Source organism: Bubalus kerabau, chromosome 5 (assembly GCF_029407905.1).
Source record: "Bubalus kerabau isolate K-KA32 ecotype Philippines breed swamp buffalo chromosome 5, PCC_UOA_SB_1v2, whole genome shotgun sequence".
Taxonomy (NCBI): Eukaryota; Metazoa; Chordata; class Mammalia; order Artiodactyla; family Bovidae; genus Bubalus; species Bubalus kerabau.
In genome coordinates, this window is record NC_073628.1 from 98,617,392 (window position 1) to 98,643,211 (window position 25,820).

The following is a 25,820-nucleotide window of genomic DNA, read 5'->3' on the forward strand; positions in this document are numbered from 1 at the left end:
AAAAAAAAAGAGTAGACACCAATATTTTAATTGTGAGATTATGGGTCATTTTCTTTTTTGCTCACTTGTATTTGTAGATTTTCTACAATAAACTTATTTCCCTTTCATAAGGAGACAACAGAAGATGACATTAGTGAGGGGATAACAGACACATCTACATCCCTTTCAGAAACCAGGGGGGCGTCTCCCCCCAGCCCTCTCAGCTGGGTCTCCTTGTCCCAGAGCAGGGCTTGGTGGGAGCTCTGAGCAGGGGGCCGAGTGTGACTTCTGAGGGAGCCTTGGGTTCTTCCTGGGCATGCACTCTCAGGTTCCCTGGAGGAGAGGGCTGCTAAGAACTGGGCCCTTTGGCCTCCTGAGGTCACAGCCTCAGAGGACATCACAAGACCTCTGAAATCAGTGAACTCATGTGTTTGTGGCTCCATCTTCAGGGCTTCCCAGATGGCGCTAGTGGTAAAGAACCCTCCTGCCAATGCAGGAGATCCCGTGGAGGAAGGCATGGCAAACCACTGCAGTATTCTTGCCTGGAGAAGCCTATGGACAGGGAGCCTGGAGGGTTAGTCCTTCGGGTTGCAGTCAGGCACACTGAAGTGGCGTTGCACACAGGCACACACACTTGGGGCGGCTTGGCCCTGCTTCCACCACACACGGTCGGCTGTGATCCATGCGTGGTCAGAGTGAGCAGCTCGGGCCCGTCCCTTCCCATCTGTCCTCAGGGCCGGTCAGACAGCCTGCCCTGCCATCCTCAGGGAGACAAGGACCCACCGACCACACTCCCTACAGGTGCTGGGCCTGGATGAGTCCTTTGCCATAGTGTGGTGCTTCAGTCATCTCCAGATCAGCCCTGGATGGTGGGCCTGCTTCAGAGTCAAATTGAAGCCCACAGAAATGCAGACTCTGGTCACTGGGCAGCCTGGGCTCGGAACCTGTGCTGGGACACTCAGGAGGCCAGCCCCTGGGGTTCCCACCCAGGCTCCCAGCTCACTGGGGCATCTCCCAGTGCTACGTCAGGGCCCACTGGGGCCGGCGTGTGGGCTGGGGGTCCACCAGTGCACCTGGGGAGGCTGCTGCCAAGTCCACTTGCTGGGAGGATGGCTGGGCCATTCCAAGTGGGCTCGGAAAACAAGGTCTGTCACATGGATAATCCAGGGCCAGGTCAGGGGCCGCTAGCTGGGAAAGGCGAAGAGCCGGCTGAACCCCTGCTCTCGCTGCTTACCCAGGGCCTCCTATCTCTGCTCCAGTTCACCCTCCCGCCCAGGCCCATCCAGGTAGCTGATAGTTGTTCAGTTGCTCAGTCATGTCTGACTCTTTGTGACCCTATGGACTGCAGCACGTCACACTTGCCTGTCCTTTACCATCTCTCAGTTTGCTCAAACTCATGTCCATTATCGATGATCCCATCCAGCCATCTCATCCTATCTACCCCTTTTCCTCCCCCAGACATCTGCCCTCAATCTTTCCCAGCATCAGGGTCTTTTCTAGAGTCAGCTCTTAGCATCAGATTGCCAAACAATTGAAGCTTCAGCTTCAGTCCTTCCAATAAATGTTCAGGGTTGATTTCCTTTAGGATTGACTGGTTTGATCTTCTTGCAGTCCAAGGGACTCTCAAAGAGTCTTCTCTTTCCAACCACAGTTCAAAAGCATCAATTGTTTGGTGCTCAGCCTTCTTAATAGTCCAATTCTCACATCCATACATGACTATTGGAAAGACCATAGCTTTGACTAGATGGACCTTTGTCAGCAAGGTATGTCTCTGCTGATGTCCTGTTCAAATCCATCAGGCCTTCTGGGAACACAGCCATTGGTACCCACCACTCAACACCAGGAGCTCTGGGCCACTCACCCTGGGCTCTGTATAGAGTGAATATGCCTCCACCCACCCTCCCCCAACACATACACACAACCCTGTCTGGCGCCTGAGCAAAGCAAATGAAGACAAGACAGACTGAGGTGTAGTTCAAAGGTTGGTATCTTTTTTGGTTTCCTTTTCTGCTTTTGTAAAGAAAAATAAGGTTGTGTTTTTATTTGAAAGAAAACATAAGTCAGCCCCCTCCTGGCCCAGCCTCCCCCTTGCCCCTGGGGGCGCTGGGACCACAGGCCCTGGACAGGAGGGGCCTGGCTGGCCAGGGTGAAAGAAGAGGGCTGGGCACTCAGTTGGAGCTTCCTCAGAGCCAAAGAAGAAGGGCATTCGGGAATGGAGTTTGGCTTGGTTAGGCAAAAAGTAAAATTAAAAAACTCGACACACATGCCCACTGTACAGATGGGGGCCAAGAGGCATCACCTCCGAGTTGGAACCATCTCTGGCAGTTGGAGTCAGGGACCTAACATGGCCCCTGGCCCCCCAATTCCCCGTGTTCCGGGGTAGGGGGCAGGGCAGGAAACAGTAGCTCTCAGGAGTGGGGGAAGTCAGAGCAATCCTTCCCCACATGGTAAAAAAAAAAAATACTAAAAAAGCACCCGAAGCTTAAAAAAACTAAACCTCCCTGGCAGGGAGAATTGGGGGCATCCTGCTTAGGAGCGGAACGCCTGACCTGGCAAAAATGTGTAGAAAAATAAAATTAAACTTTATCCCTGAATGACAGAGTGAAGACCCTTCCCCTGCTCTCACAACCCTCCCCCTAAGGAGACTCAGAGTTCACAGAGTGGCACAAACGTGCAGACACACGTAGGAGTGTGCACACACGCACGCCGCCCCACACCTGCATCCAGAGCTGGGGGCAGCGGCGTGGGGATGCCGACTCCCGCAGTCTTCTCATTCTTCACGGCACCGTGAGGGTCCCTGTGCCTGACTTTCGAGGGCAGGATGGGACTCCAACCGAAGGTCGGGGGGCTGTGTGGGGCACAAACCTGCAGTATCAGTTGGAAGGGCAGTGGCAGGACTGAGGGGTTCGGGGTAGGAAGCAGGCCAGCCACGGTGGCCTGGAGACAGAGGTCACACTGAGCCCACTGCGGCCGCAGGACGCCCAGAGGAGCCGAGTTCACGGTAGGATGGGGGCAGGGGTCCAGGGTCCTCAGAGACCTGTGGGCAGAGGGGCCCAGCAAAGCCCCTGAGGGCAGTGCATGAGGGAGGGGCCTAGAGACGGGGTGGCCCTGGGTAGTGTTCTCAGGGTGGCCGGGCTGCTGCGTGGGAAGGTCACCAGAGGTAATAAAATGGGGGCACAGCAGGGAGAAGGGAGTTTGCGGGGGTGCTTACACTAGTCCCGCTGGGCCCCAGAGACCCAGGAACTCTGAGGAGCCTGGGCAAGAAACTCACTGCCCACCCGGGAGAGCCAGAGGGCAGGCCCAGCCCACAGCATGGCGCAGGACATAGGCAGATGCCGCCGGTCCTCATGGGGGTGTCCACGGGGGCTTTACCTTCCACTTGACCGGGTCAAGGAGTACAGTACAAAGAGGTGATCACAGCCTGGGGATGCGGGGTCGGGGGGCAGCCCAGCTCCTGCTCCCCTCACAGTAGTAGTGGCATTCCTGCCAGGCAGGGCTGGACGGTAGGGAGGGGACCCCAGAGTCACGCAGCCCCTCCAGGATCTCCGGCTTGGGGATCAGAGTGTCAGCACCAAACGCACAACTGATACCAGCCTAGGAGGAGTGCGCCCCCGAGACCACGCCCAGCCCTGGAGTCTGTCAGGTGGGGAGAAGGCGGTGGGGAACAGGGCTCCCTCCGGAGGCAAGGTCAAGGGCCCTGGAGAAGAGGCGGAGGCGGCGGGCCCTCTGGAGGGCCAAGGCCGGCAGTGGTGGCAGCGGCATGCACCTGGGCGCACCCTCCGAGGTTCTCCGGGTGCCAGGAGGCTGCGGACCACGGGTCAGCGCAGGCTCTGGTACAGGTAGGCCGAGGTGAAGAGGGCATTGGCGGTCAAGCTCACGGCCAGGAGGCCCCGGATCACGGAGGGGCCAAAACGACCTTCCAAGAGAAAAACCGAGACCAGTGAGCTGAGCGCTGCGGCGTTGAGGCCCCGCCCCCTAGAAGCCTTCCTATCTGAAAAGACCCCAGGAACCTGCTGTCAGAATTCTAAGTCTTCACTCTTTTTTTTTTTTTTTTTGCACCCTGCAGCTTATGGGATCTTCCCTGACCAGGAACCTGGCCCTTGGTAGTGAGAGCGCAGAGTCCTAACCACTGGACTTCTGGGGAATTCCCAAGTCCTGACTCCTTGAAGGTACCTCCCTTCCTGACTCTGCACCAGGCAGGTACCTGGCTAGGGCAGTAACACCTGTACCTTGCCATGGGGACACCAGCTTTACAGTCAGGACAGGAGGAGGCCCCTGCCCAGGCCTCAAGGTAATAAGCTGCTGACTGGGCCCCCCACCCTAAGTTGATGCTGCTGGGTCATGTTCCAGATCTGGGGGCGGCCCCCATTTCCGGTCAGCCCAAAATGATTGTTTCAGGAAAATCCTTGCTCAATACACACGGTTTCCACATGCCCCAGGGAAGTGTCAGAACCTGACCACTGGGCTTTACCCAGAACCCCAATTCAGTCTCACAGCCCACCCCCAGCTCACAAGCTGAGAAGCCTGGATTTGAACCCAGGCAAACTGCTGCCCAGCACGGCCTGCAGCCTCTGCACTGGCCGCCAGCGTGCCCAGGCCCACACCCCCCTGGGGAAGTTTATGGAATGGTGACAGTGTTCTGTACCCGCTGTCCTCCTGAGCAGCGCAGGCCACACGTATGGTGCCTTGGGACACCTATGTGGCTGGTACAGCTAGGCAGCCAGATTCTTATTCTGATTACACCATAACTGTTAGACTTAAGCAGTCACCTGAGGCCAGAGGCTCCTGGGACAGTGCAGGCGCAGACCCTCGTAACCTGGCCGTGGGATGCTGTCTGCTGAGCCTCAGGGGGCCCAGCAGGTGCGGGGGCATCAAACCACCCTCTGCCACCCGAGGGCCCTTGAGGGGCTGTTCTCTGACAGACAGGAGGGGACAGTGGCTGCAGACCCACGGCCCTGCCCTCTTCCCGCACATTCCACAGGGCGCAGACCTCGCCAGCTGGTGGGCTCCTCGGCGCACCCTCGGGTGGTAGTGTCCACCACACAGGAGGACTGGGATGAGTCGTCCTCTTTCTTGATGGAGCGGCTGCTGCAGCTGCTGCCCCCTTCTGGCACTGACTTCGTGTCTGCAGGGAGAAGGGGCGTTTCAGTGGGAGCTGGGGGAGCACCCCCAGGGACAGATGTGGGCAGCTCCTCCTCCAATCCCAGGATGGTCCATGAATGCGGCCGCTGGCCATCCAGCCTTGCTGGTCCCAACTCGCTTGGCCTGCCCTGGACAGTGGGTGGCCAGTTCCTCACTCAGGTCCTATCTGCGTAGCTGCTGGGAAGGGAGGCAGCTTTGGGTCAGGAGCTGCAAACTGAAACGCCACTAGGTGTGGAAGACGATGTCACAAGCAGGGCTGCGGAGGGGCAGAGGCTGAGGCGAGGGACCTCAGCCTGCCCTTCTACCTGTCCAGCCCGGTATGGCCAGATCTTCTGATATCATGAGAGATACAGGAAATCCACAGGTTCGTGGGAAACATCTAGATGTTAAATGTTGAGGCCTAAGTTAAAACGTTCTAGAACACTTTGTAGAAAAACAGCATTTGAACAAAATAAAAAACATCTGCAGCCCGATGCACAGAACAGAGGATCCTCCAAGTCAATTGCAAAAGAAGGAAATAAAAGCAGCCAACTACGGGCAAGGTCCTGAAGGGTTCAAGGTCACCAGAAGCCAGGCTGGAGGGTGCCTGGACTTGGGAGAGCGGCCACAGTCAGGTAAGAGCCAGGACAGGCCCCGAGCGACCTCTTGATGGTGTCCCCACCACTGCACACTGACTGGAGGCCTCCCATGGCCCGCAGGGCTCTCCCACCTCCAGGGCGAGGTCAGAGGGCCGTACCCGCCGTGTGCTTTGTGTCCCGTGCTGGCTGCTTCTGTGGGGCCGGGGGCGACTCGACAGTGTAGAGGCTGCCGTTGTGGGGCGAGTGTTCGTCAGAGCTGCTGGGGGTGTGTGGGGCGTCCCCAGGGGGCGACGGGAACAGCAGCAGCTTCTGCCCCTTCAGGTTGAGCCGGGCCGGGCTGATGAGGGGCCGGCGGTGGCGCAGGGAGCCGGCGCTGGAGGCTACCGAGCCGGCCACGGAGGGCGCTGGGGAGGGGACCGGGGAGGAGGGGCAGCTGCCCGACAGCAGAGAGAAGTAATCTGGAGGTGGGAGGAAGGCAGAGACGACAACATTGTGAGTGCTCGCTCTGCTTACAGGAGTGCCTATTCTGATTTGTTGCTTTCTCATCTACCGACCGAGGGAGAAAGGCCAAGGCTGGGCCTAGACTGCTGGGCACAGGGGCCCCTGCTGGGAACTGTGGGAGGAGGCACCTGGGGGGGGGAAGAGGATCGCGGAGCCTCAGCGATGCCCCCTCTGCCCCTCTCCAATATCTGTCCAAAGTCTCTGCTACCTCCCTCAGCTGAGAACAAGGCATGGGGAGAAAGAAACCCTGGAGACCCGGGCTCAGCTAACCTGGGCCCTGCTCATTTCCAAGAGCTACCTCCACGTGTCACCGCTGTAAGGACGACGGCACCGCAGCTAGTCCTAGAAACTCTGGTGCCCATTTCACAGAAGAGAAAAACGAGGCACGGGGTGTCAGGCACTCGCCCAGGGCTGCACGGCTGGGAGGCTGGGGGCTGGGATTTGAACAGAATCCCCTCCAAGGGCCTGTCTGCCGTCCCACCCTGCACACACGCTCTGGAAACCCCAGCTCACACGCTGCCTGCCTGAGCCAGCTTCCCATCACTCCCCTTGGCGCTCGGTCCTTCTTACCTGAAACTGAGACCTCCCCGGGTCGGGACACCTGAGATGGAGGGCGGCTCCCGCTGAACAGGTACCCTGAGTCTGGAGACAGGAAGGCAACACAGGTCCCTGGGGAGATGGCCCGTCTCCAACCCCTCCCCGAGGCATGGCTGCTCTGCGTCACCCCACATCCTGTGTCCTCAAGGGCAGGTCCCCGCTTCACAAATAAGGAAACTGGAACCCATGCAGGCCACACGGGAGGCCAGGTCTGGCGCCTGCCCTGTGCCCTTCTTTTCTCCAGCCACCTTGAGTCCCGCCTCCTCTGCTAACCTGTCGGTGGGTGCAGGGGAGGGGCCTTCCCACCCAGCGTGAGCTGCAGGGAGCCGGGGTGAGGCCTGCAGCAAGAGCTGCAGAGGCAGGTAGAGCTGGGCAAGACGGATCCTGGACTGCCAGGGCCGCCTGACACCTGAGCCAAGGGCTGGCCCAGTGATGGCGACTGGGTCCCAGCCCTCACACGTCATTCTGAGACCAACCTGTGTCCCATAGCACCACCCTGGGCCCTTGGGGCAGGCGGCCTCCTGAGCCCTCACCTCAGGCCTCCCAGGGCAGCAAGGAGACTGCCTGTGGACACAGCAAGCAGGGGCCAGACCCGTGCCGTCCGCCACAGGCTCCAGAGCTTGGGTCCCTGCCCCGACCCTGGAGGCTCTGCAGAGAACACCGTTCTGCGGATGGGCCCAGCTGCTGGGTCCCCAGGTTCCCAAGTCCAGGGCCTTCCTGTCCACTCCGCTCCCCTCTGTCCCAGCTCCCGGGGCTGTTCACAGAGGGCCCCCAGGGCCCCATCCATCAGCCCCAGGTCTGAGCAGGGCCTGAGCTGTGACTCACCTGCTTAGGGGTCTCTGCTGAATAACCATTACCAGACGAGGCCCTTCTCCCAGCAATATGGCTCACGTCAGGTGACATGGAAATGCCTGGAGTCCAGATCTCGGTACTACTCAGGGCTCAGTCTGACCCCCGTCAATCCCACCCTGCAGGCCTCAAGCACTACCCACCGCTCGGCTCACGGTGTGTCCAGCGAGCTGTCCCTCCTGCAGTGTGACCCACCCGCTACCTAGGAGGCCGCTGGACTGCACACAGGGCGAGAAGACGCCTGAGCTCAACCCCAGGTCTTGGCGGCCACAGCTGCTGGGCAAGTTATGGGGAGAACGGGCCCAGGGGATGTCGGGCTGGGCGGGGGGAGCCTCAGCACAGGGGAACTGCTGAGGGGTTTCAGAGAGATAGTACATGTCAGAAAGCCCAGCTTAACCAAGATGCTGCCCACATTCTTGGAGGCCAGATCCTGCTGCACCGCCCTGCCCCCCCAGGCCATCCCCCAGAGGATAAAGCAAACCCTGTGGACACCAGGCAGCCTCCCCAAGTGAGGAGGGTCATTGAAGAAGACCCGGCAGGGCCCCTGGAAAGATCCTGCTGGGGAAGGGGAGGGATGAGACAAAGCTTCCTGTGGTGGGGACCAGATGCTGGGCCCACTAGGGCTCCATGAACACGACAGGCTTGAACCAAATCCCTGGGCCCTGGACCACAGAGGCTGGGGGCAAATTTTCCAGCCCCCAGGGTCTCAGGGGCTTCCCAGGTGGCTCAGTGGTAAAGAATTTGCCTGAAAATTGCAGGAGATGCAGGAGACCCTGGGTTCTATTCCTGGATGGGGAAGATCCCGGGGAGGAGGAAGTGGCAACCCAGTCCAGTATTCCTGTCTGAAAAATTCCATGGACAGAGGAATCTGGCAGGTTACAGTCTACGGGGTCACAAAAGAGTCAGACATGACAGAGCACACGATCCACAGGGTCACAGAGCAGCAGGGATAAAACCAGTGAGAACCGTGACGCGCACGCGCATTAAGCCATCGCCGGGCTTAGCCCTCACACAGGGCGGGCTCCACGACTGGCCTCATTTGTTTTTTGTGGGAAACCGAGGCTCAGAATGGTTAAGCCCCTCGGCTCAGGCAGTTACTGAGTAGACACACCAGGGTTTGAACCCAGTTCCGCCAACTCCACAGCAGGACCCCCACCCCCACCTCAAGCTCAGCTAGGTGCCTCGAGCCCCGCACTGCCCGCCGATGCCTTTTAGTGCCACTTACCTGCTCGTGTCAGAGAGGGGATGGTTCCCAGCGAGAGGGCCCGGCTGAGGCGGCCAGGCAGCGAGGAGGGTGAGGCCCGGCGGGGGGACCGGAACAGCTGGTGGTTGGCGATCGGCAGGAAGCCGGGCGGGGTGGGGACGAACAAAGATGGCGAGGGGCCCGTGATGCTCAGGCTCGGGCAGGGGACGGCCAGGCTGGGGCTGGTGGGGAAGAGGCCGACGGAGTCTCCTGGGAAGCACCTATGAGAGAGTCCGGGGGGGCATGGGAGAGAGGAGCAGGTCAGCCCCGGGGGCCTCTGTAGCAGGGCCTCCACCTCGGTGGGCCCCCTCCCCTCCCCCACGGTGCAAGGTGGGGCCCGAGTTGGGGTCCCAGAGGAGGCGTGTGTTAGTTGCAGCAGAAAAGCGGTCCAACCACATTCACGCCATTAGGAGCAGGTGGCTGGGAGGTGCTGGCGTGACCCACCCCTCCCTGCATGCCCCCTCGATCCCCTTCAGCCTCACAGCAAACTAGGTCTACTACGAGTCTCGGTATTAAAGTGACACTGTCGCCCTCGCCAACCTCACGCCAACCCTTCACCTCGAAGCAGAAACGCCCAGTCCTGCACCGGGCGCTCAACTGGGCCACTTCCTGCTTGGTGCCCAGAGCCTCCTCTCAGTGGCCGAGCTCGGGGAGCCCCTGCTCCCCTGGGCCTGACCCCGGGAGTCCCATCGCTGCTGCTTTCTAGTCTCAGACACCGGACACTCCGCTAAAGCCCCTGGCAGAGCAGAGGGGGAGGCAGCCAGGCTTGGGGATCTCCAGGAAGAGGCTCTGGCAGGACGCCAGCCAGACTCCAACTTAGAAAGAGCTGTGAGCCATCGCGAGGCTGTCCGCAGACGGAAGGTGACAGTGTCTCTTTAACTTGAGCGCGGTACAGATCACACCACAGGACCCAGTGGCCCCAAGCCAGAATGTCAACCATGCTTCTGATTAAGGCAACTGATTACAGAGGGGGAGGGGGCAGAGGCAGTTAATAAGGGATTAGTCTGCCGTCTGGACCGAGCTGCAGAGGTCCAGCCTTACCTCAGTCCCAGGGCACAACTGAGCCCAAGGACAATGTGCCGACGGACGGGCAGGTTGGCTCAGGCCCTGCAGCAGAGCTGGGGGCTGGCTAAGGCGCCCACCCCAGCTGCATACCTGGGGTAAAGCTGGCCAAGCTTCAGTCTACTGATCTCCCTGGTTTTCACCCCTTCCCCTCATTTTAAGTAACTTCTAAGAGGGTGGGTCAGCTGATGCCCGCCTGGAGAATCACGTGACCTTTTTATTGCCTTTCTAAGTGCCAGGAGGCCACCTGGACTTCGGAACCAAAGGCGGGCCCAGTGTTTGGGGGACATGGGGAAATCAAGGTGTGGAAACTATCAAGCAAATCTATAGACGACTCTGGGCACCTGGCTGGCTGGCCCCAGGCTAGACGTGCCTACATTCCACCCAAGGACCCGTTCTGCCTAGGGTGACCCCTACCTCCTTTCCCCCAAAATGCCTGGGGAAGGTTCTGACTCTAACACACAAGACACAGGTTGGTGCTGTCATTTTAGAACTGTGATGCCATGCAGCAGGACAGCGATGACCTCGGGGAGTGGTCGGAGGTCGGGGGGGGATGCTCGGCACCGAGGGGCAGTGTGGGTGCGCTGGGACCCTTGGCTAACTTGCTCCAGTCACACAAAGCCCCGTTCCCTGCACCTACCCCAGGACCCCTGGTTGTTGTGTGCAGCAGCAGCCTGAGGGCAGGGTGTGTGGGCCACAGTGGGGAGTGGAGGCGGGTGGGGGAGAGACGACGACACACACACACACACACACATGCACACATACACGCCTGAGCCTTTCCAGGGGGCGGCAGCATGTCTGCCTGCCCTGGGCTTCCTGTGCTACCCCACTGGGCAGCCCATGGGCTGGGCCAGGCCAGGCGCTGGCCGAAGTACACCCCAAGTAATTGGCAAGCTAAAGCCCAGTTGGGCCATGGGTCTTAGAGGTGGCCGGCTGGGTCTGACCAGCTCCTCCCTTGCAGGTCCTGCTAACACCTGGGGCTGCCCACCTGGTACAGGTGCTCTCCCAGTCTCTGATGCGAGTGGACAAGGTGGCACTGGGGGGTTGGGGGGGGAAACGGTTCTTCAGTCTGACCCTCTTGTTGGGACACGTGGTGGCATCACTCAACTAGCAGATCGTGTGAAATGTCAGGCATGAGCCTTTGTCCTGGCTCCACAGAAGACAGACCCTGGGAGCCTCTGTCAAAGGAGCCCCACCTCCACCAGGCTCCCGGGCCTGGCACACAGACCGACGCTTCCTCTTAACAACCCCCACCCCCCACCCCAGAGACCACCTGTGCCCTCAAACTATATCTCAGAGAGGCATCCGGCCCTGGAACCCAAGCCTGTGTGCCCGCCGTGATGGAGGGGCTCTGGGGAAGGGGCGGGCCGCTGGCTGCACTGCACGCCGTCTGACACTGAGGGGGGCCTCTTGTTCTCCAACCCCATCCTGGCCCAGGCCGGGAGTGGGAGGAGAGAGAGGACGACATTTAAGGAGCAGCTTAGGGAGACAAGGAAATAAACGCGCCACCCAAGGACGGTGGGCCCTGAGCTGCTCGGGGCCCGTGGCGCCAGCTCCCAAACTTGACTCTGGCGGGCGCTCCCATCCCTCGAAGCCCCCGCCCCTGGCAAAGAAGCCTCTGAAGGAACGAGAAAGAAAAAACAGAAAAGACGTGGTGCCTGACGCCCCCCGGTCAGAGCAGGGCCCCGGAGGCATTTATTGAAAATACAGCATCAAACACACTACATCTAAGGCCGGGAGTTGTGGTTACAGCAATTACAGGGTCACTAGACAGTCATCCACGTCTACACAACAGAAAGGACGGGACACTGGGCGACGGTCGCAGGCAGAGGAACAGCAGCCTCTCCCAGGGGCTCCGGGCAAGCATTATGGGGGAGCCTACTTGGCCTGGGGTTGGGGGAGAAGACGGTCCCACGCCCCCATCCCCCACTCTGGAGGGTCTGGTGGTGGTCCCCAGTGGAGAGGAGAAGAGGCCAACATACTCCCAGGGAATAAGCCATGGTCCCAGTGGTGCCCGCACTTCCTCAGCTGTCGCCAGTAATGTCAGAAGGTGCTGAAATATGCTCCACGTAATGGAATTTGAAGGGACAGATGCGTGGTTTAAAAAATCACACAAACTCTAAAAATGCCAGGAAGCCTTCCTTCGATGAGGTCCATCTCGCGACACGAGGGTGTCTTTCCGTCCCCGCCCGCTAGAGGGCAGGAGAGATGTCTGCTCAGCAGGCTCCTGGCCAGCGTGAGAGCTGGTTACGGTTATTATAAATAATTTAACTTAAATACACGCGTACACACAGATGTCCTGCTTCTACTCAATGCCAAGAAAAGCGGTAATTAGCACCATGCTGCCAGTTTCCTTGAGAACAGGGGATTCCAGAGACCAGGGGACACACAGCCAATAGACACCAGTCCCCGCGGGGCTCCCGCCGCCCTTCTCCGGGAGGCTGGCTCACAGAGGCAAGGGACAGGCCGGCCACCCCACTCTTCCACCTTGTCAGTGCTCTTCCACCTCACCCTCCACCCAGAGCAAGCTGGGCCCAGCTCCTGACTCACCCAGCTCTCTGCCCATGTATCGGGACGCAGCGCCACCCAATACACAGGTGGGGGGGTGGGCTGGCTTCTCAGGACCCCGAGAACAGAAGGATGGTGGGGGTCGGGCCTGAGCTGGGCACTCTTCACTCACCCCGTAGGCTCAGTCAGGTGACAGCCCTGAGTGTCACCCTCACACATGTGACTGGCTCGTGCAGGTCCCCAGGTGCATACCTGGAGCGGGTTCGTGCTCACTGCAATGACTAGGACACGAGGCCCTGCAGGGGTGTGCAGCCTTGCTCTACCCCCTGCCACAGTCCTGGGAGGCAGCCCCCAGGCTGAGAACAGCCTCCAGAGCATGTCCACTCCTACGCCAGCACCTCAGGGCCCTGGAGGGTTCCAGCTCTCACTGTACAGATGGCGCACAGGAGAGGGTGGCGGGGCCTGGCCCAGGGAGAGTGAGGCCGAGGCCCTGTGGACGCTGCAGCTGCCCCACGGGAAGGCGGAAAGCAGGAGCCTCCCCAAGGAGCTCGAGAGGCCAGAAGGAAAGTGGTGATAAGCCAAAGGGGGACAAGGGACAAGGACCTGGTGTCATGGGCCTGCGTGTCCCTTGAGCCCCTTACTCAGTGCTAACTTCGGGCTGCTGCTGCTAAGTCACTTGAGTCATGTCCAACTCTGTGCGACCCCATAGACAGCAGCCCACCAGGCTTCCCCGTCCCTGGGATTCTCCAGGCAAGAACACTGGAGTGGGTTGCCATTTCCTTCTCCAATGCGTGAAAGTGAAAAGTGAAAGTGAAGTCGCTCAGTCGTGTCTGACTCTGTGCAACCCCGTGGACTGCCACCTATCAGGCTCCTCTGTCCATGGGATTTTCCAGGCAAGAGTACTGGAGTGGGGTGCCATTGCCTTCTCCGAACTTCGGGCAGTTGGAACTTTTTCTGGGCCTAATAATGGAGGTGGGGTTTATGGGATGAAACTGGGGACATCCTGGCATGGAGGGAAAGGGGCAGGGCCCCGTTACCTGCCAATCAGAGTCACCTTGGCCTGGGAAGCCTGAACCCCAGCCCTGCAGGGAGCGAGTGGAGGGTTGGGCTGTAAGGGTTGGGGTCCTGCCTTTTCAGGGCAGAGCCAGGGGCTTCCCAGGAGAGTGGGCAGAGTGTGTGTGCCCCAGTTACGCTGTCTGGCTCACAGCGGTGCCCAAAAGATAGGGAAGTAAAGAGCATGTAGACCCCTCCCCCCACCCTCCTGGGCGATCTCCCACCACAGGCTGGCTGTTAGGGGAAACCTGCTGATCACAGGAGAAGCATGATTCTCTACCCTCCACCTCCACATGGGCCTCGCCCCACAAACTCATGGTCAAGGCCAGTCTGGGTCTAAGAACTGCATTCTCCATCCCTGGGGAAGGAGGCTGAGGGATAACGGGCTCTCAGAGCAGGGAACCCTGGGGTTAGCCCTGCCTCCTCATGGTTTCATGAGCTCCTCGGGGGCTGACTGACAGCAGGTAGGACCAAAAGGACAGACCAGAGAAACGAGAGTGGGACAAGGTAGGGGGCTCTGCTTGGCCCTGACTCAGCAGCACCTGCCCACACCCAGCAGCCCGAGTGGTCAGGCCACACGGCGAGGGCCCAGCCTGCAGCCACCGTCGCCAGCCCATGTTGGGGGCTCAGTGACGGGGCAAGGTGAGAGAAGAAGCAGAAAACAGGCCCATACCCCTCTTCCGATGGTGTCAGTGCCAGGAAAGGGGCCACGGCCAGTGTGGGGGTGCCTGAGCTGCCAGTGGAAGCCACGGAGCAGAGGCAGGCAGTATGGGTGCTGCCCTGTTCCGGTCTCAGAGCAGTGGTGGTGGGGTCTTTGGCCAGAAAGGTGGCGGCAGTGGTGACCAGCTAGAAAGCACTTGGGGGTGCTGGGTGGAGGGTGGCTTGGTGGAGCCAGAAAGGAATGGGGGGGCCTGACTCCTAGGGGAGGTGGAGGGGCTGGGCCAGGACCCTCACCTGGGGGGTGGGGGCGGGAGTGAGGCAGGTAAGAAAGAAGCAAGACAGAGGTGCCCTGTCCGGGCTGCGGGCAAAGCCCGGGGCCTGTTGGTCCGTCTGTCCTCCCCCCGCAGTCACTGCTGCTTCTCTGACCTTCGGGGCCGGAACCTCCGTGGGCCCGTCGCCTTCCTCGTGGCCACGGCTGCCGTGAAGCCCACCAGGCAGCACAGGGACGTGGTGCTGAACTTGAGCGTGTCCAGCCAGCTGGGTGAGGCGGCCTGCAGGTACTGCTCAGCCAGGTGCAGCCCCAGCAGCAGGGCCCATAGGCTGGTGGAGAAGGCGTCGATCCTCCGGAGCCTGTGGGGAAGAGTGGGAGTGAGGGCCCAGAGAGGTGGGTGAGGCCCCTCCAGGCCCCCTACCTCCTGCCTCCTCCATTCACCCTGGCCCTGCTCAGAGGAGACCATCGAGGGCCCGAGCAGAGCACGGGGCTCTCAATGCCACTTCCAACACTTCCTCACCCCATGGCTCTGAGTCAGTGTTTCTGAGCCTCAGTGTCCTACTCTGTACAACGGGGCAAGGAAACCTCCCTCAGAGCTGCGGTGAGAGGAAGGGGACGCCGTTCGGTACAGGGTCTGCATCTGCACAGGCAAGCACTACACCCCGTGAGCTAGGTCACCACTGCCCGACTGCGGTGAGGAGCCTGGGGTGGGGAGAGGACGCAGTGTGGCCCCAGGGCCCCTGCCTCCGCTGAGCTGCCTCCCACTGCGTCCCTGCCCCGCACGCACCTGATGCGGCCGGCCAGCAGCATGGCCAGCAGGCAGGTGAGCAGGCCCAGCGCCACGACGCCCATCTGGTGGCTCTGCCCGAAGGCCCAGGCCTCGCGCAGCTTCTCGGCCGCATGCTCGGGCAGCAGGCCCAGCAGCTGCCGCCAGCCCTCAGCCCCGGTGGCTGTTCCGTTGTCTGGTGGGGCCGAGCCATTGCTACCAGGTGGCAGGGTCGGGGGCAGCGGGGCTCCCGGGGCAAAGGGGTTGCTGGTGCCGTAAAGCGCTGTGGTCAGCAGGAAGGCACAGGCCAGGAAGGCGAGGGCCCGGAGCACGATGACCTGCGCTGGGGCCTTCACCGCAGACGCGCAGAAGCTCTGAGGGAGGGAGAGGCAGGTCAGTGACAGGGCCACAGCCACCGACAGCCCCCCGGGTGCCCACTCTGTGCATGGGGGTCTGGCCAGGGGCCCCCAGCACTCACAGAAGAACCACCAGCTCCCGGTGATCAGAGGTGCCCTAAATTCTCACGCACTCTTGGCTTCGTTTCTGGTGCACCCCTGGTGTCTCATTCCTGGGCCTTCACCCCACTGTGAGCTACTGTGGGCGGGGGGGCTGTGCTGCCACATTCTCTACAGTGATCCTCTGATCTGATGGCGACCTTTTTTCCAAACACATTTTCCAATCATTTTCAAGTTATCGTAAGAAACTCCTACTGTGCGGTTTTAACTAGAATTTTAATGAACGTACACACAACTCTGGTCAACGTTAGAAAGTACCGGTTACTAACTTTGTTAACTTAGGCCCATAGCTGTCCCTCTGAAACTATCACAATGTTGTTAATTGGCCATGCTCCAACACAAAATACAAAGTTAAAAAGAAAGAAAAAACAATAAGTTGTTCAGTCTGAAAGACAGTGGAGCGGGGGAAAGCAAGGGTCAGCACAGCTCTCTGTGCAAACAGGCATGCGGGCCAGTGGTCAGGGGCCTGGCTGCAGACTGGAAATCTCACACCAGCTGGTTGGCCAGACGGCCACCACCAGCTAGGTACCTCTGGGGACCCAGGGCAGGGGGAGAATTTCTTTGGGGAGGATGGTTTTTACTTCTAAATCCACCTGCTCCTATATCACATTTTTCTATGGCAGGACACTCCAGCATCTGAGCACAGTGACAAAAATTAACAATGGTTTTAGCCAGCTGGTCCAAGGTTCAAACCCTGGGGACGCCGCACACTAGGCCCTCTCACAGAGACTCAACCTTCCTGCCTGGTTTCCAGGGTACCTCGGAGAGCACCCACTACAAAGGTGCTGCAGGAATCCCCAGAGGTGCTGGGAGGTGCCCAGGCTCTGGAGGGCAGCCCAGAAACCCTGGCCATGCACACGAAGTTCTCCTTGGGACCCCCTCCCCCACCCCTGCTCCACTCTGGCTTGGGGCACAGGTTGGGAGGCGGCCCCACAGGAAGGTGGCTGCCCCAGAGGAAGGGCCTGGCTCTGAAGAGCTGCCCCCGGTCACCGGCCCGCCCTCTGGGAAGGGGTCTCCTGCACAGACTTGGGGGCTGGGACGCCCCTCGCACCTGTGTGTGGGTCTGGTCGGCCTCCCGGCGCTTGAACTGGTGGCTGAGCAGCAGGGCGCGGAGCTGGCGGTTCTGGTGCTTGATGTAGTGCTCCACGGCCGCCTGGCACGGCCGGCACAGCTTATACATCTGCTCCAGGTGGTGCCGGTACACCTCGATCTCCTCGTCGTACCTGCCCTGCGGAGGGGGCACAGGCTCAGGGTCCCAGGGGTGACCATGTGCAAGTCATTCCTGTTCTGTACCTGCTTCCTCGGGGGCTCGACAGGACCAATGGCCTGGGAAGAGGGGCCACCCACAGCCCTGGACACAGCAGGGCCCCCAGGGGACGTTCCAGCTAGTTCTGTGGCTGCCAAGGACACACCTGGAGGCCAGAGCCTGGCATGTGGCCCTTGCTCAGGCCCTGCTCCAGGACTCCGGACGCCACCTGGGCTTGAACAGATGGGCCACCTAGAGGTAGACCTGCCTCCTCACTGAAGCCAGTGGTCCAGGAAACACGAGAAAGCCCCTGGCCAGGTCAGGGCCTCGGCAGGAACTGAAGGGCCTCTGCACTTCAGGAACAGCCCAGGCAACGCGAGGCCCACCCTTCCTTCCCCAGGAGATGCAGCACATGCTTCCCTGTTTGCAGGGGAGCCAGACATTTCAGTCTGCAGGGGCAGGAGGGTCCTGGCTTGTCTCTTGCTAGGAGTGAAGGTGCCAGAAACCTACCCTGACTGCCCGTCACACGTGCCTGCCCTCCTCTTGGCAGCCTTCCCAGCTCTCTCCACCCAGCCCCAGCTCACCTCTATTTTCCTCCCTCCCCACCTCCCTCCCAGACTGGGCCTTGGGGAAAGTCAGGGTCTCTGAGCTTCAGCAAGCATTGTCTCTTGAGGTCACGGAACCCCCGACTGGGCGAGGAGAGATGGGCTAGATGACAAGGCTTCTGGCCTCCACGTGGACCCAGGAGGCAAAGGGCTGACATCCAGCCTCTGGGCAGCACCCACCTCCCCTCGCCCTCCACGAGCCAGGAGCCTCGCCCACTCCAGAGCCAACTGCCCGCCAGGTGGTGGGCTAGACGGACTCAGAAGGACACGGACAGGATGGACCCAACAGGGCCCCAAGCTGGAGCCCAAGGACCCTGCCTCCACTCGCCCAGGGACAAATCCCTCTGGACTGGCAGGTGCTCCCAGGCTTGGGGCCCCCACAGCAGTGACCACGAGACAGAAGTGTGAGAAGCGCGTGGCTGAGATCACACATCCGGAATGCAGGCCAGCACGGGGTTCTGGGTGAGGAGGGGGCGCCCCTCAGCGGCTCTACTGCCTCCAGCATCCCCAGCCCCCCCACTCACCTCGTCACGTGGTGAGAAGGCGGCCAGCTGCTTGACCTTGGCGGTCTGGTGGTGGCTGCACCTCCGGCACAGCAGCACCTGGCTGCTCACCCACTGCAGGGGCTGGGCGGGGGCGCGGGGCCCGGGTGAGCCGCTCACCACGTGGTTCAGGTGCTCCAGGTACTGTGCGGGGATCGGCTTGTTGTAGTCGCCATTCTGAGGGAGGAGGACCTGAGTCAGGGGGAGGCCTCCCCACAGGCAGGAGCCTCCTGACCCCGCTCAGGCCGGGCGCCGGACAGAGGTCCCACATGCAGATACTTCCCCAAGGTGGATCGCTAACACTCCCTCTCTTTACATGCAACACGGAAGCTGTTCTTCCCAAGGAACTTCACAGGGAACCCCAACTCAGGCGAGATGCAGAGTCTGAAAAGACCTGGGTCTGAACATAAACCCGCCCATGTCACTGCCATGACTGCCCATGTCACCCTGGCTCCCTGAGCCTGTGCGCTGGTCCTCAGAGGCGGCCCTGGATGGTGGCCGGGGTGGGCGGGGGCGTACCTCCTGGAAGCCGTTGTACTGCTCGCAGTGGGGGCAGTCCCAGCAGTTGCGGTTCCCGTAGGGCACCACCGTGTCCTGGTTGCAGAACCAACAGTTAACGACGGTGTGTGTTGGCTTCATCCTGCGGACGAGGACAGAGTGGAGTCTGCGGGAGGATGAGAGACCAGGGAGGGTGGGCGGCAAGCAGGGCGGGGGACTCCATGAACCCGTCCACAGGACCTGGGCTTATCCTCAGCCAACCAGGCCAAGCCTCCTTGACCCTGGGGTCAGCTGGAGACGCACTAGGAACCCGGGGCCAGCCAGGCTACGGGCTGACAGGGACTTGGCTCCAGGACCTCCCTTCCTCCCTTCCTGCAAGGCCCACAGACCTGGGCCCATTCCCAGGCTGAGGAAACGGTGCTCCCTGGGGAATTTCCAGATGGAAGGGGCCTCGGTGCTCACAGAAGCCCCAGGAGAGTCAGGGCCAAGGAGACCAAGGGTGGGGACTGAAGACAGCTGCTCAGCCCGGGGCCAGCCCTCCCTGGCTTGGGGACAGGACAGGCTGGCCACAGTGGCCCTCGCCAGCCACACGCGTGGTGACAGGTGGGTGTGCAGGATAATCCCGGCCCAGACACTGAGGGATCTGTGCTCGAGTCCCCTCCATCCATCTCCCTGGCTGTTCGGCGGGTGTGTGTCAGGGGGTGTGGGAGGTAAGGACATGGCAACTGCCAGGCAAACCCCTCCAGTCCCAGAAATCCATGATAACAGGTGGCAGCTCAAGCCTGGGGTCCTGGCCTTGCCACTCCTGTCTCCCTGCTTGCCCCTAGAGTCCACATCCAGCTGTGGGGTTGCCGTCTGGGCCTCTGCTGGGATGGGCAGTCATATCACACGTGGACACCCCTGTTGTCCAGAGGATGGCACAGCCCCAAGCTTCTGGGAGCCAGAGTCCCAGCTCTGCCAATCCCTCCTCTCTCAGCCTTGGCATTTGCGTGTTATCAGGGCCCAAAGACACAAAACATGTAAAGGTGCTTTGTAACACAGGGTGCTGACTCTGGGGTTGTCCGGGGGCTTGGCCCCCTGGAAAGAGAACTCCTGCTTCTGACACTGAGCTGCCTCCTGGCCTTGCCTGTCCATGGACCATGGGCAGATCACAAGAGTTCTCCAAGCCTCAGTCTTATTACCTATCATCTGTGGACAAGACAAGTGTGGGAAGTGCTTCCAGAACCTGGCTGACTGCCCAATAAACAGCAGTTTACATGGGGATGGCAGGGGAGGAGAGAAGCAAGCCCAGAGGACATGGAACCAGACCCTGCAGGGAAGGGTCCCAGGGTCCAAAGCGGGCACCCTGGCTTGCCCCAGCATCATCGAGCTGGAGGGCAAGGCTCAGAAACAGCAGTGCTGGGCAGCCTGGCCCCGTGGTCATGGTGTGGCCTTCAGGGAAAATCATTTTATCTGGCTGATGCGGATAGCAACCATCCCTGCTCCGAAAAGGGTGCTGAGGGATCAAGTGAGAGAACTGAGGAAGCGCTGGGCTGGGCAGGTGGTCAGCGGAGGCATTCTGACAGCCTCACTGGCCTTCAGGCCAAGAGCAGTGGAAGGAGGCGCCTAGTGGTGTGGGAACCCTCTCTGCCGAGAAGCCGCACTTGGGCAATTAAGCACTTGGCTTTCTCTCTGTTAATCTGTAACCGCTTTACAGGCTTCTCTGTAATAGTGCACGAGGGCAGGCGTGTCCACAGGGGCGGTGAGGCAGGCCCAAACACCTCTCCCCTGCTCCCCTGGGTCCTGCTGGCCTCACGATGGGCCCCTTTGCCCCTCCACCCCAGATGCCCACCATACCACACCTGCCACTGGAGAGAAGCCAGCAGAAGGGCTGGCAGCCCATGAGTAAAGACAAACAGGAAGTGAATAAAGATGTCCAGTGGTGGGCACCCGTGGTGGGCGATCAGGAACTGAGGCTTGGGCTTCGGGGGCCAGGCACAAAGCCCCTCCCACCCAGGAAGTCATTGTTTTCACCCTCAATCACCAGCTTCGTTGGTGGGGAAGTGAGCCCGGACTGGAAAGGGGTGGCCGGGAGGGGAGGGGGGATTAGGCCTGGGCCAGCCCAGGTGGCGCTAGTGGTAAAGAACCTGCCAGCCAACGCAGGAGACGTCAGAGACGGGTTCCATCCCTGGGTCGGACGAGGGACCTGGGGTGGGGCATGATAACCACTCCAGTATTCTTGCCTGGAGAATCCCATGGACAGAGGAGCCTGGTGGGCCACAGTCCCTAGAGTCACAAAGAGTCAGACATGACTGAAGCGACTTAGCACGCACATGCTGAGCCAACAGCTCTGGCTTGGTAATCCCTGCCCAGGGTTGCGGGGGTGAGGGTCTTCTCTCACAGACAGAGCAGCTGCCCGCCACCCCGACCAGATGGGTTCCACCTGGTAGGGTGTCATCCCCCACAGCTCCTCTGGGAGCACGCTAAGGCCTGTGAGCAGCAGACGGACCAGCGATGCCAGGTGTGGATGTCAGTTCTCCAAGGATCAGCGATGCTCCCGCCTGCCCAGAGCTTCACATGCCAGACAGGTGGGCGCATGTGACTCATACTCGCGGGCTGCACTTGATGGCTGACCTTGCAGCTCATAGTCTCCACAGTGGCTAGGCGGCCCTGGCCTGTGGCACTGCACCCGCCTCTACCGGGCCTGACGTGGGAGCCAGCTCAGCCCCGTCCTGCTCCTGCTCAGGCTAACGCCCCCACCCTGTGCCCCTCCTAACCCCTTGACCTACTTCTCTCCCGCGCCAACTACCTCTGTTCCCAGCGAAGCTCTGGTCAAACCCCTTGTGGTAGACAAGATCAGAGGGGCCAAGAGAGAGTGACCCCGTGACACAGGCAGGAGAGACTTAGATGGGTCGAGGCCAGGCCACGTCCAGTAGAAGACCAGGCTCCAGAGGATGGGCGGTTGGCTTGGAGGCTCTGGAAGGTAATTACCCAGCCCCTGCTGCCTGCGTGCTGAGCTCCCGGGCTCTGCTTGGGTCAGGGGAGGCCTGAGACAGCCAAGGGCAGGATGGGCCCCACGGGAGGAACCAGGGGGCAGCTGTGTGTTCTGGAACCATCCCTCCACAGCCCCAAACACACAACGGGAAAAAGATGAACACAGGCCCTAATGATGGTATTGCCTTGTGAGCCCCAAACGTGCATGCTTAGTCATAGCAAAGCTCGTGCCCTGACATCCTGCCACATCCTAAGAGGTCAGGTGGGGGCAGGGGGGCAGTTCCAGCCCACCACTCTGAGGGCTGCAGCTCCATGCCCCTTGGTCCTGGCCCCTGCCGGGGGTGGGCATCAGCTGTGAGCCCAGCGCAATGTGACACAGAGGAGACACTGTGTGGGCTCAGTCCCTCTTAAGGGTTGGGGGCGGGGGTAGCAGCGCTCAGAGTCTGGGGGAGGCCGATGTGTCAAGCAGTCTCCACCACACCAGGCTCTGCGAAGTCCCCCAAGGGGGACCAGGCACAAAGCCTGTGACCTGTGTGCTGGTCCAGCAGGTCTGGATGATGGTCTCTGACAGTCAGGCTGGTTTCCTCAGGGCTCGAGAGGTCAGCCTCCCAGGTGAGGGGTCCCTGAGGGACCCCAAGCACTGCCTTGCTTGCTACTCTGTGCCCTGAGTATTATGCAATCCACCTGCGAGAATCCAAGGGGCTCCTGCAGAGCAGAGGCACCAGCACCAACGGGCCTCCGGGCCACCCACTCCAGCCTCTAGGCAAAGCACACTTCGGTCCACAGCGGTCCAGCCAACATCAGACAGAAGGCCCGGGTCTGCTCTCGGTGGATGGCCCTGGCTCCTCAGCATGGCCCGGCTGGAGAGGCACAGGCTAGGCTAGAAAGGAGGCAGAGATGCACGAGGCTCCCCACTCCTGACCCGGACGCAAGGACAGAACGACGACTGCACAGGGCAGCTGCGACAGATGCCACAGCAGAGAGCCAACGGGCAGAGCGTCAGCCGTCACCCTCAAGGACAGGCCTGCCGGCCAGCAGGGCCAATGGGCAGATGGCCTTCAAACGGCTGGGACTGCCAGGCAAGGGGGTGGGGACCACCCAGTGTGTGTGCAGGGAGCCAGACTGCATGGCTGCAGGACAGCGTGGTGAGAGGTGTGCAGGAGTGTGGCCGAGGCTCCACTCCTTTACCCAGGAGGCTGCGCCCTCTCGTCTCCAAACACCAGACAGTGGACAATCCAATAACCACGTCTGGGGGCTCCAGCAGCCATGAGCAGGCTGTGCCGGCAGAAGATGAACACGATGCCCAGCAGCAGTCTGGGGGTGAGAGTCTGGGTGAAGTGGGCACAGAAGCCACTGAGACTGCCTGGGTCCAGGGCGAGCAAGCCCGGCGAAGTATAATCTGGGCTTCCACCTGGCCTCCTGGGTGCAGAGCGGCAGCCAAGGTGCTCAGTGAGGACCCAGGGCACGAGGCTTGGTTAGGAGCTGAAGGGTCGTGGTGTTGCTGGGCAGGAAGCCCGATCTCCTCGGCCTCTGTTTTCTCATCTGCTGAATGGGGCCACCAGCAGCACGCACTGCCCCCCAGGTCACAGGCAGTCCAGGCAAGAGGACTCCATGGGCAGGAAGCCAGGCTGGCCCTGCCCGAGGCTCTGGGGACCACAACACTTCAGAAAAGCAGGCTCCTGCCCCTGCTCCATGGCCAGTCCTCCGTCCCTGTCCCTCTCTGCTGAGCCTGCAAACACCCACCCGGCCAAGTCCATTTCCAAAAACAACTCTCCTCACATGCCCTCTCTAGGGTCATTTAAAACCCACACTATGGCCAAAGCCGTTCCTCACTGTCACCGATCTCCTCCAGGAGGGAGAAGGGCTCAGTCTGGGGGCTGGTCTTGCTTCTGAATCATGACAGTGGCCAATTTATGACCCCAGATAAAAGCCAGCACTCAAGGAGCATCTCAGAACCTCCCGGGAAAGGGCTGTCCTCTCGGCCGATGGGTACCAGGGCCACATCACGACTCAGGTGTGTCAGTGGTACCCTCGTGGCTCCCCTCAGAAAGCTCGCAGGACACTGCACGCAGGTCTCAGGCTCTTGCCTCCAGGAAAGGGAAGGCTGTGGCGGGCAGCCCAGGAGGGCAGACAGGCTCCCCCCGACCCCCACCCCCGGGAACAGCTGCAGCACAAGAGAGAGGCACAGTGGGCACATCCAGCTCAAATCCAGCCACACAATATGGGTGGGGGCCACAAAGCCTGGTGGCAGTGCCTGGCTCAGGCTGTGATTTCTGGGCTGACACTCTTCATTGCATTTCCTGGGAGGCAAACCGGGCTCTGGACACACCTCTGCCGTCAACATTGCTCTGGGAATCTGAGCAAGTGGTGGGCACCTCTGCACCTCAGTACCTTTGTGTATAAAATGACTGATGTGAACCAGCTGATCCTGTGAGCCCCTCCAGTTTCCAAAAACTGGGCAAAAGCCTGGAGGTGTTGAATTGTGGGCTGTCAAGGGTCCCGTGGGGCCACCCCCTCCGCAGCCTGCCATTCTGGCTCATCCTGCAGACACAGCTGATGTCCCTCCCACCCCTTCTTCCCCCGGGAAGACTGTGACTCAGTCGCTCTCACGTCTTTTCCCCTTGGGTAAGAAGCGGTACACAGTGGTGGCTAAGGAAGAACAGACAAGCCCTCCAGGTTCAAGTCCCAGCTCCCCCGCCTGCTGTTGACTGGCTGTGGGCAAGTTCCTTTGCTTCTCCCACCTAAGAGCTGAGCTTCCAACATCTGCTGCTGAAGCTACAAACCCACCCACCCAGGATGTTCTCCAGAATGTTCTCACAACCCCACCTTTTTTCCTGTTCCCTGCAAAGGTGGATCAAGTGGGGAGACAGTGGAGATGCCCCTGAGGTCCTCCTGAAATAAGAGGGCCAGTAAGCTTTTATCCCTGACCACGGAAGCCCATGATAGGCCAGCTCTGCATAGGGGTCAGCAAGGTCTGTGAACCTGGGCCAGGGCAGGGGGCCGCCACTGAACCCACCCAGCAGAAGCCCAGCGCAGTATTTAAATACCCCTAAAGTATGTCATGTCAGGCTTTCCTGCTCTTGGAGGCTGCAGAGTCCAGAGGTTAGGGACGCAGGCTCCACGGTCGGGATGCTTCAGTTCACATCCTGACTCGTCTAATTGATAACAATTTTTGCAGCTCTTTTGTCCCTCCGCTTCTCTAGACAGAGCACGGCTGTGACTGAAATGGGCTTATGTGAGATTACAACAACGCCCGAGGCAGCCTGGGCCGCCTCAGGAACCGCCGGCCAGTACTCAACCTACCGCAACGTGCTCCTGAGGACCAGGGATCAGGGCTCCGGGCGGAAGAGAGCGCGGCTCGACACCCGCTCGTCTCTCCCGCAGGGTTTGGGGGCCCTGCAGATCCTGCGGCTTGGTCTGCACGGGTCTCCGCGGGGGAGGAAGTTCGTACCCCCCACGCGCCCCACATTCCTGGGCTCCCCCAACCCGCTCCGCCGCTTTCCGACAGAGGAGCCCCAGCCCGGTTTTCTTTCCGGGGGCGGGGCGTGCACGACGGGTCTCGACGCTGGGGCTCGCGGGCCGGGCCCCACCGCCACGCCGCGGCCTCGAGGCTGACGGACAAGAAGGCGCCGGGCGGCCCGGGAGCCGGTGCGGGTCGGGGCGGCCGCGGGCGGAGGGCGGGGGCGCGATACTCGCCGGCTGCGTGGGCCGCGCGCACTCACCTCCGCGCGATCCGGTAGAGCAGCACGCCGGCGGCGGCGCACGCTGTAACCCCCAGGCCGCCGGCCAGGCCGGCCGTGGGGCAGCGGGCCAGCAGCGCGCTCACTCCCTCCATGGTTCCCGGTGCGAGCGGTGGGCGGTGGCAGGCGGCGGCGGCAGCAGGGCCGAGGGCCGCGGGTAGGACTCGGAGCGGCGGCGCGCGCCTCCTCCCGCCGTGACCTTCGTCGCTTTGTAGCCGGCGCGGGCCCGCCTCCTGACTCGGCGCGCTCCCGCCGCGCAGCCAATCGGAGCGCGGGGCGAGCCTGGTGGGCGGGGCGCCGGCGGAAGTCGCGGTGTTGGCCCGAGCGCGCCCTCCCGTGGCCGGAGGTGGGAGGTGACGCGGAGCCCTGCTCAGCCGTCTTCTGCTCCCGCCTCTCTCTCTGGCGCCTTCCGCAAAAGTCCGCCAACTTCAGCATCTCAAGCTAGTGTCTTTCCCCTGCTTGTCCTGTTTTCCCAATGCCTCGCCAAACCCG

The 25,820-nt window shown here is 61.0% G+C and overlaps 1 protein-coding gene across 2 annotated transcripts; it reads right to left on the reverse strand.

Moving 5' to 3' along the window:
- Positions 1-1,948: 1,948 nt before the first annotated feature.
- On the reverse strand, positions 1,949-25,820 carry TMEM201 (transmembrane protein 201). Of its 2 annotated transcripts, none has more exons than XM_055582384.1 (11): positions 25,311-25,820; positions 18,637-18,781; positions 18,100-18,294; positions 16,776-16,952; positions 15,231-15,583; positions 14,599-14,802; positions 8,872-9,110; positions 6,771-6,842; positions 5,858-6,157; positions 4,970-5,104; positions 1,949-3,895 (listed from the first exon to the last, which is right to left on the reverse strand). In XM_055582384.1, exons 1-11 carry the CDS (start codon positions 25,421-25,423, stop codon positions 3,798-3,800), a joined length of 2,031 nt encoding a protein of 676 aa, XP_055438359.1. In that variant the 5' UTR covers positions 25,424-25,820; the 3' UTR covers positions 1,949-3,797. The 2 variants fall into 2 exon arrangements, with proteins under 2 accessions (XP_055438359.1, XP_055438360.1); XM_055582385.1 differs by having other exon boundaries at positions 18,637-18,757; positions 25,311-25,808.

Excerpts from the sequence above, each read along its gene's own strand:
- TMEM201 (XM_055582384.1), bottom strand. The coding sequence starts at position 25,423 with ATGGAGGGAGTGAGCGCGCTGCTGGCCCGCTGCCCCACGGCCGGCCTG. Across the intron at positions 18,782-25,310 it reads CTCTACCGGATCGCGCGGAG|ACTCCACTCTGTCCTCGTCC; the intron begins GTGAGTGCGCGC and ends ATCCTCCCGCAG. Across the intron at positions 6,843-8,871 it reads CCCCTCTCTGACACGAGCAG|ACTCAGGGTACCTGTTCAGC; the intron begins GTAAGTGGCACT and ends TCCTGTCTCCAG.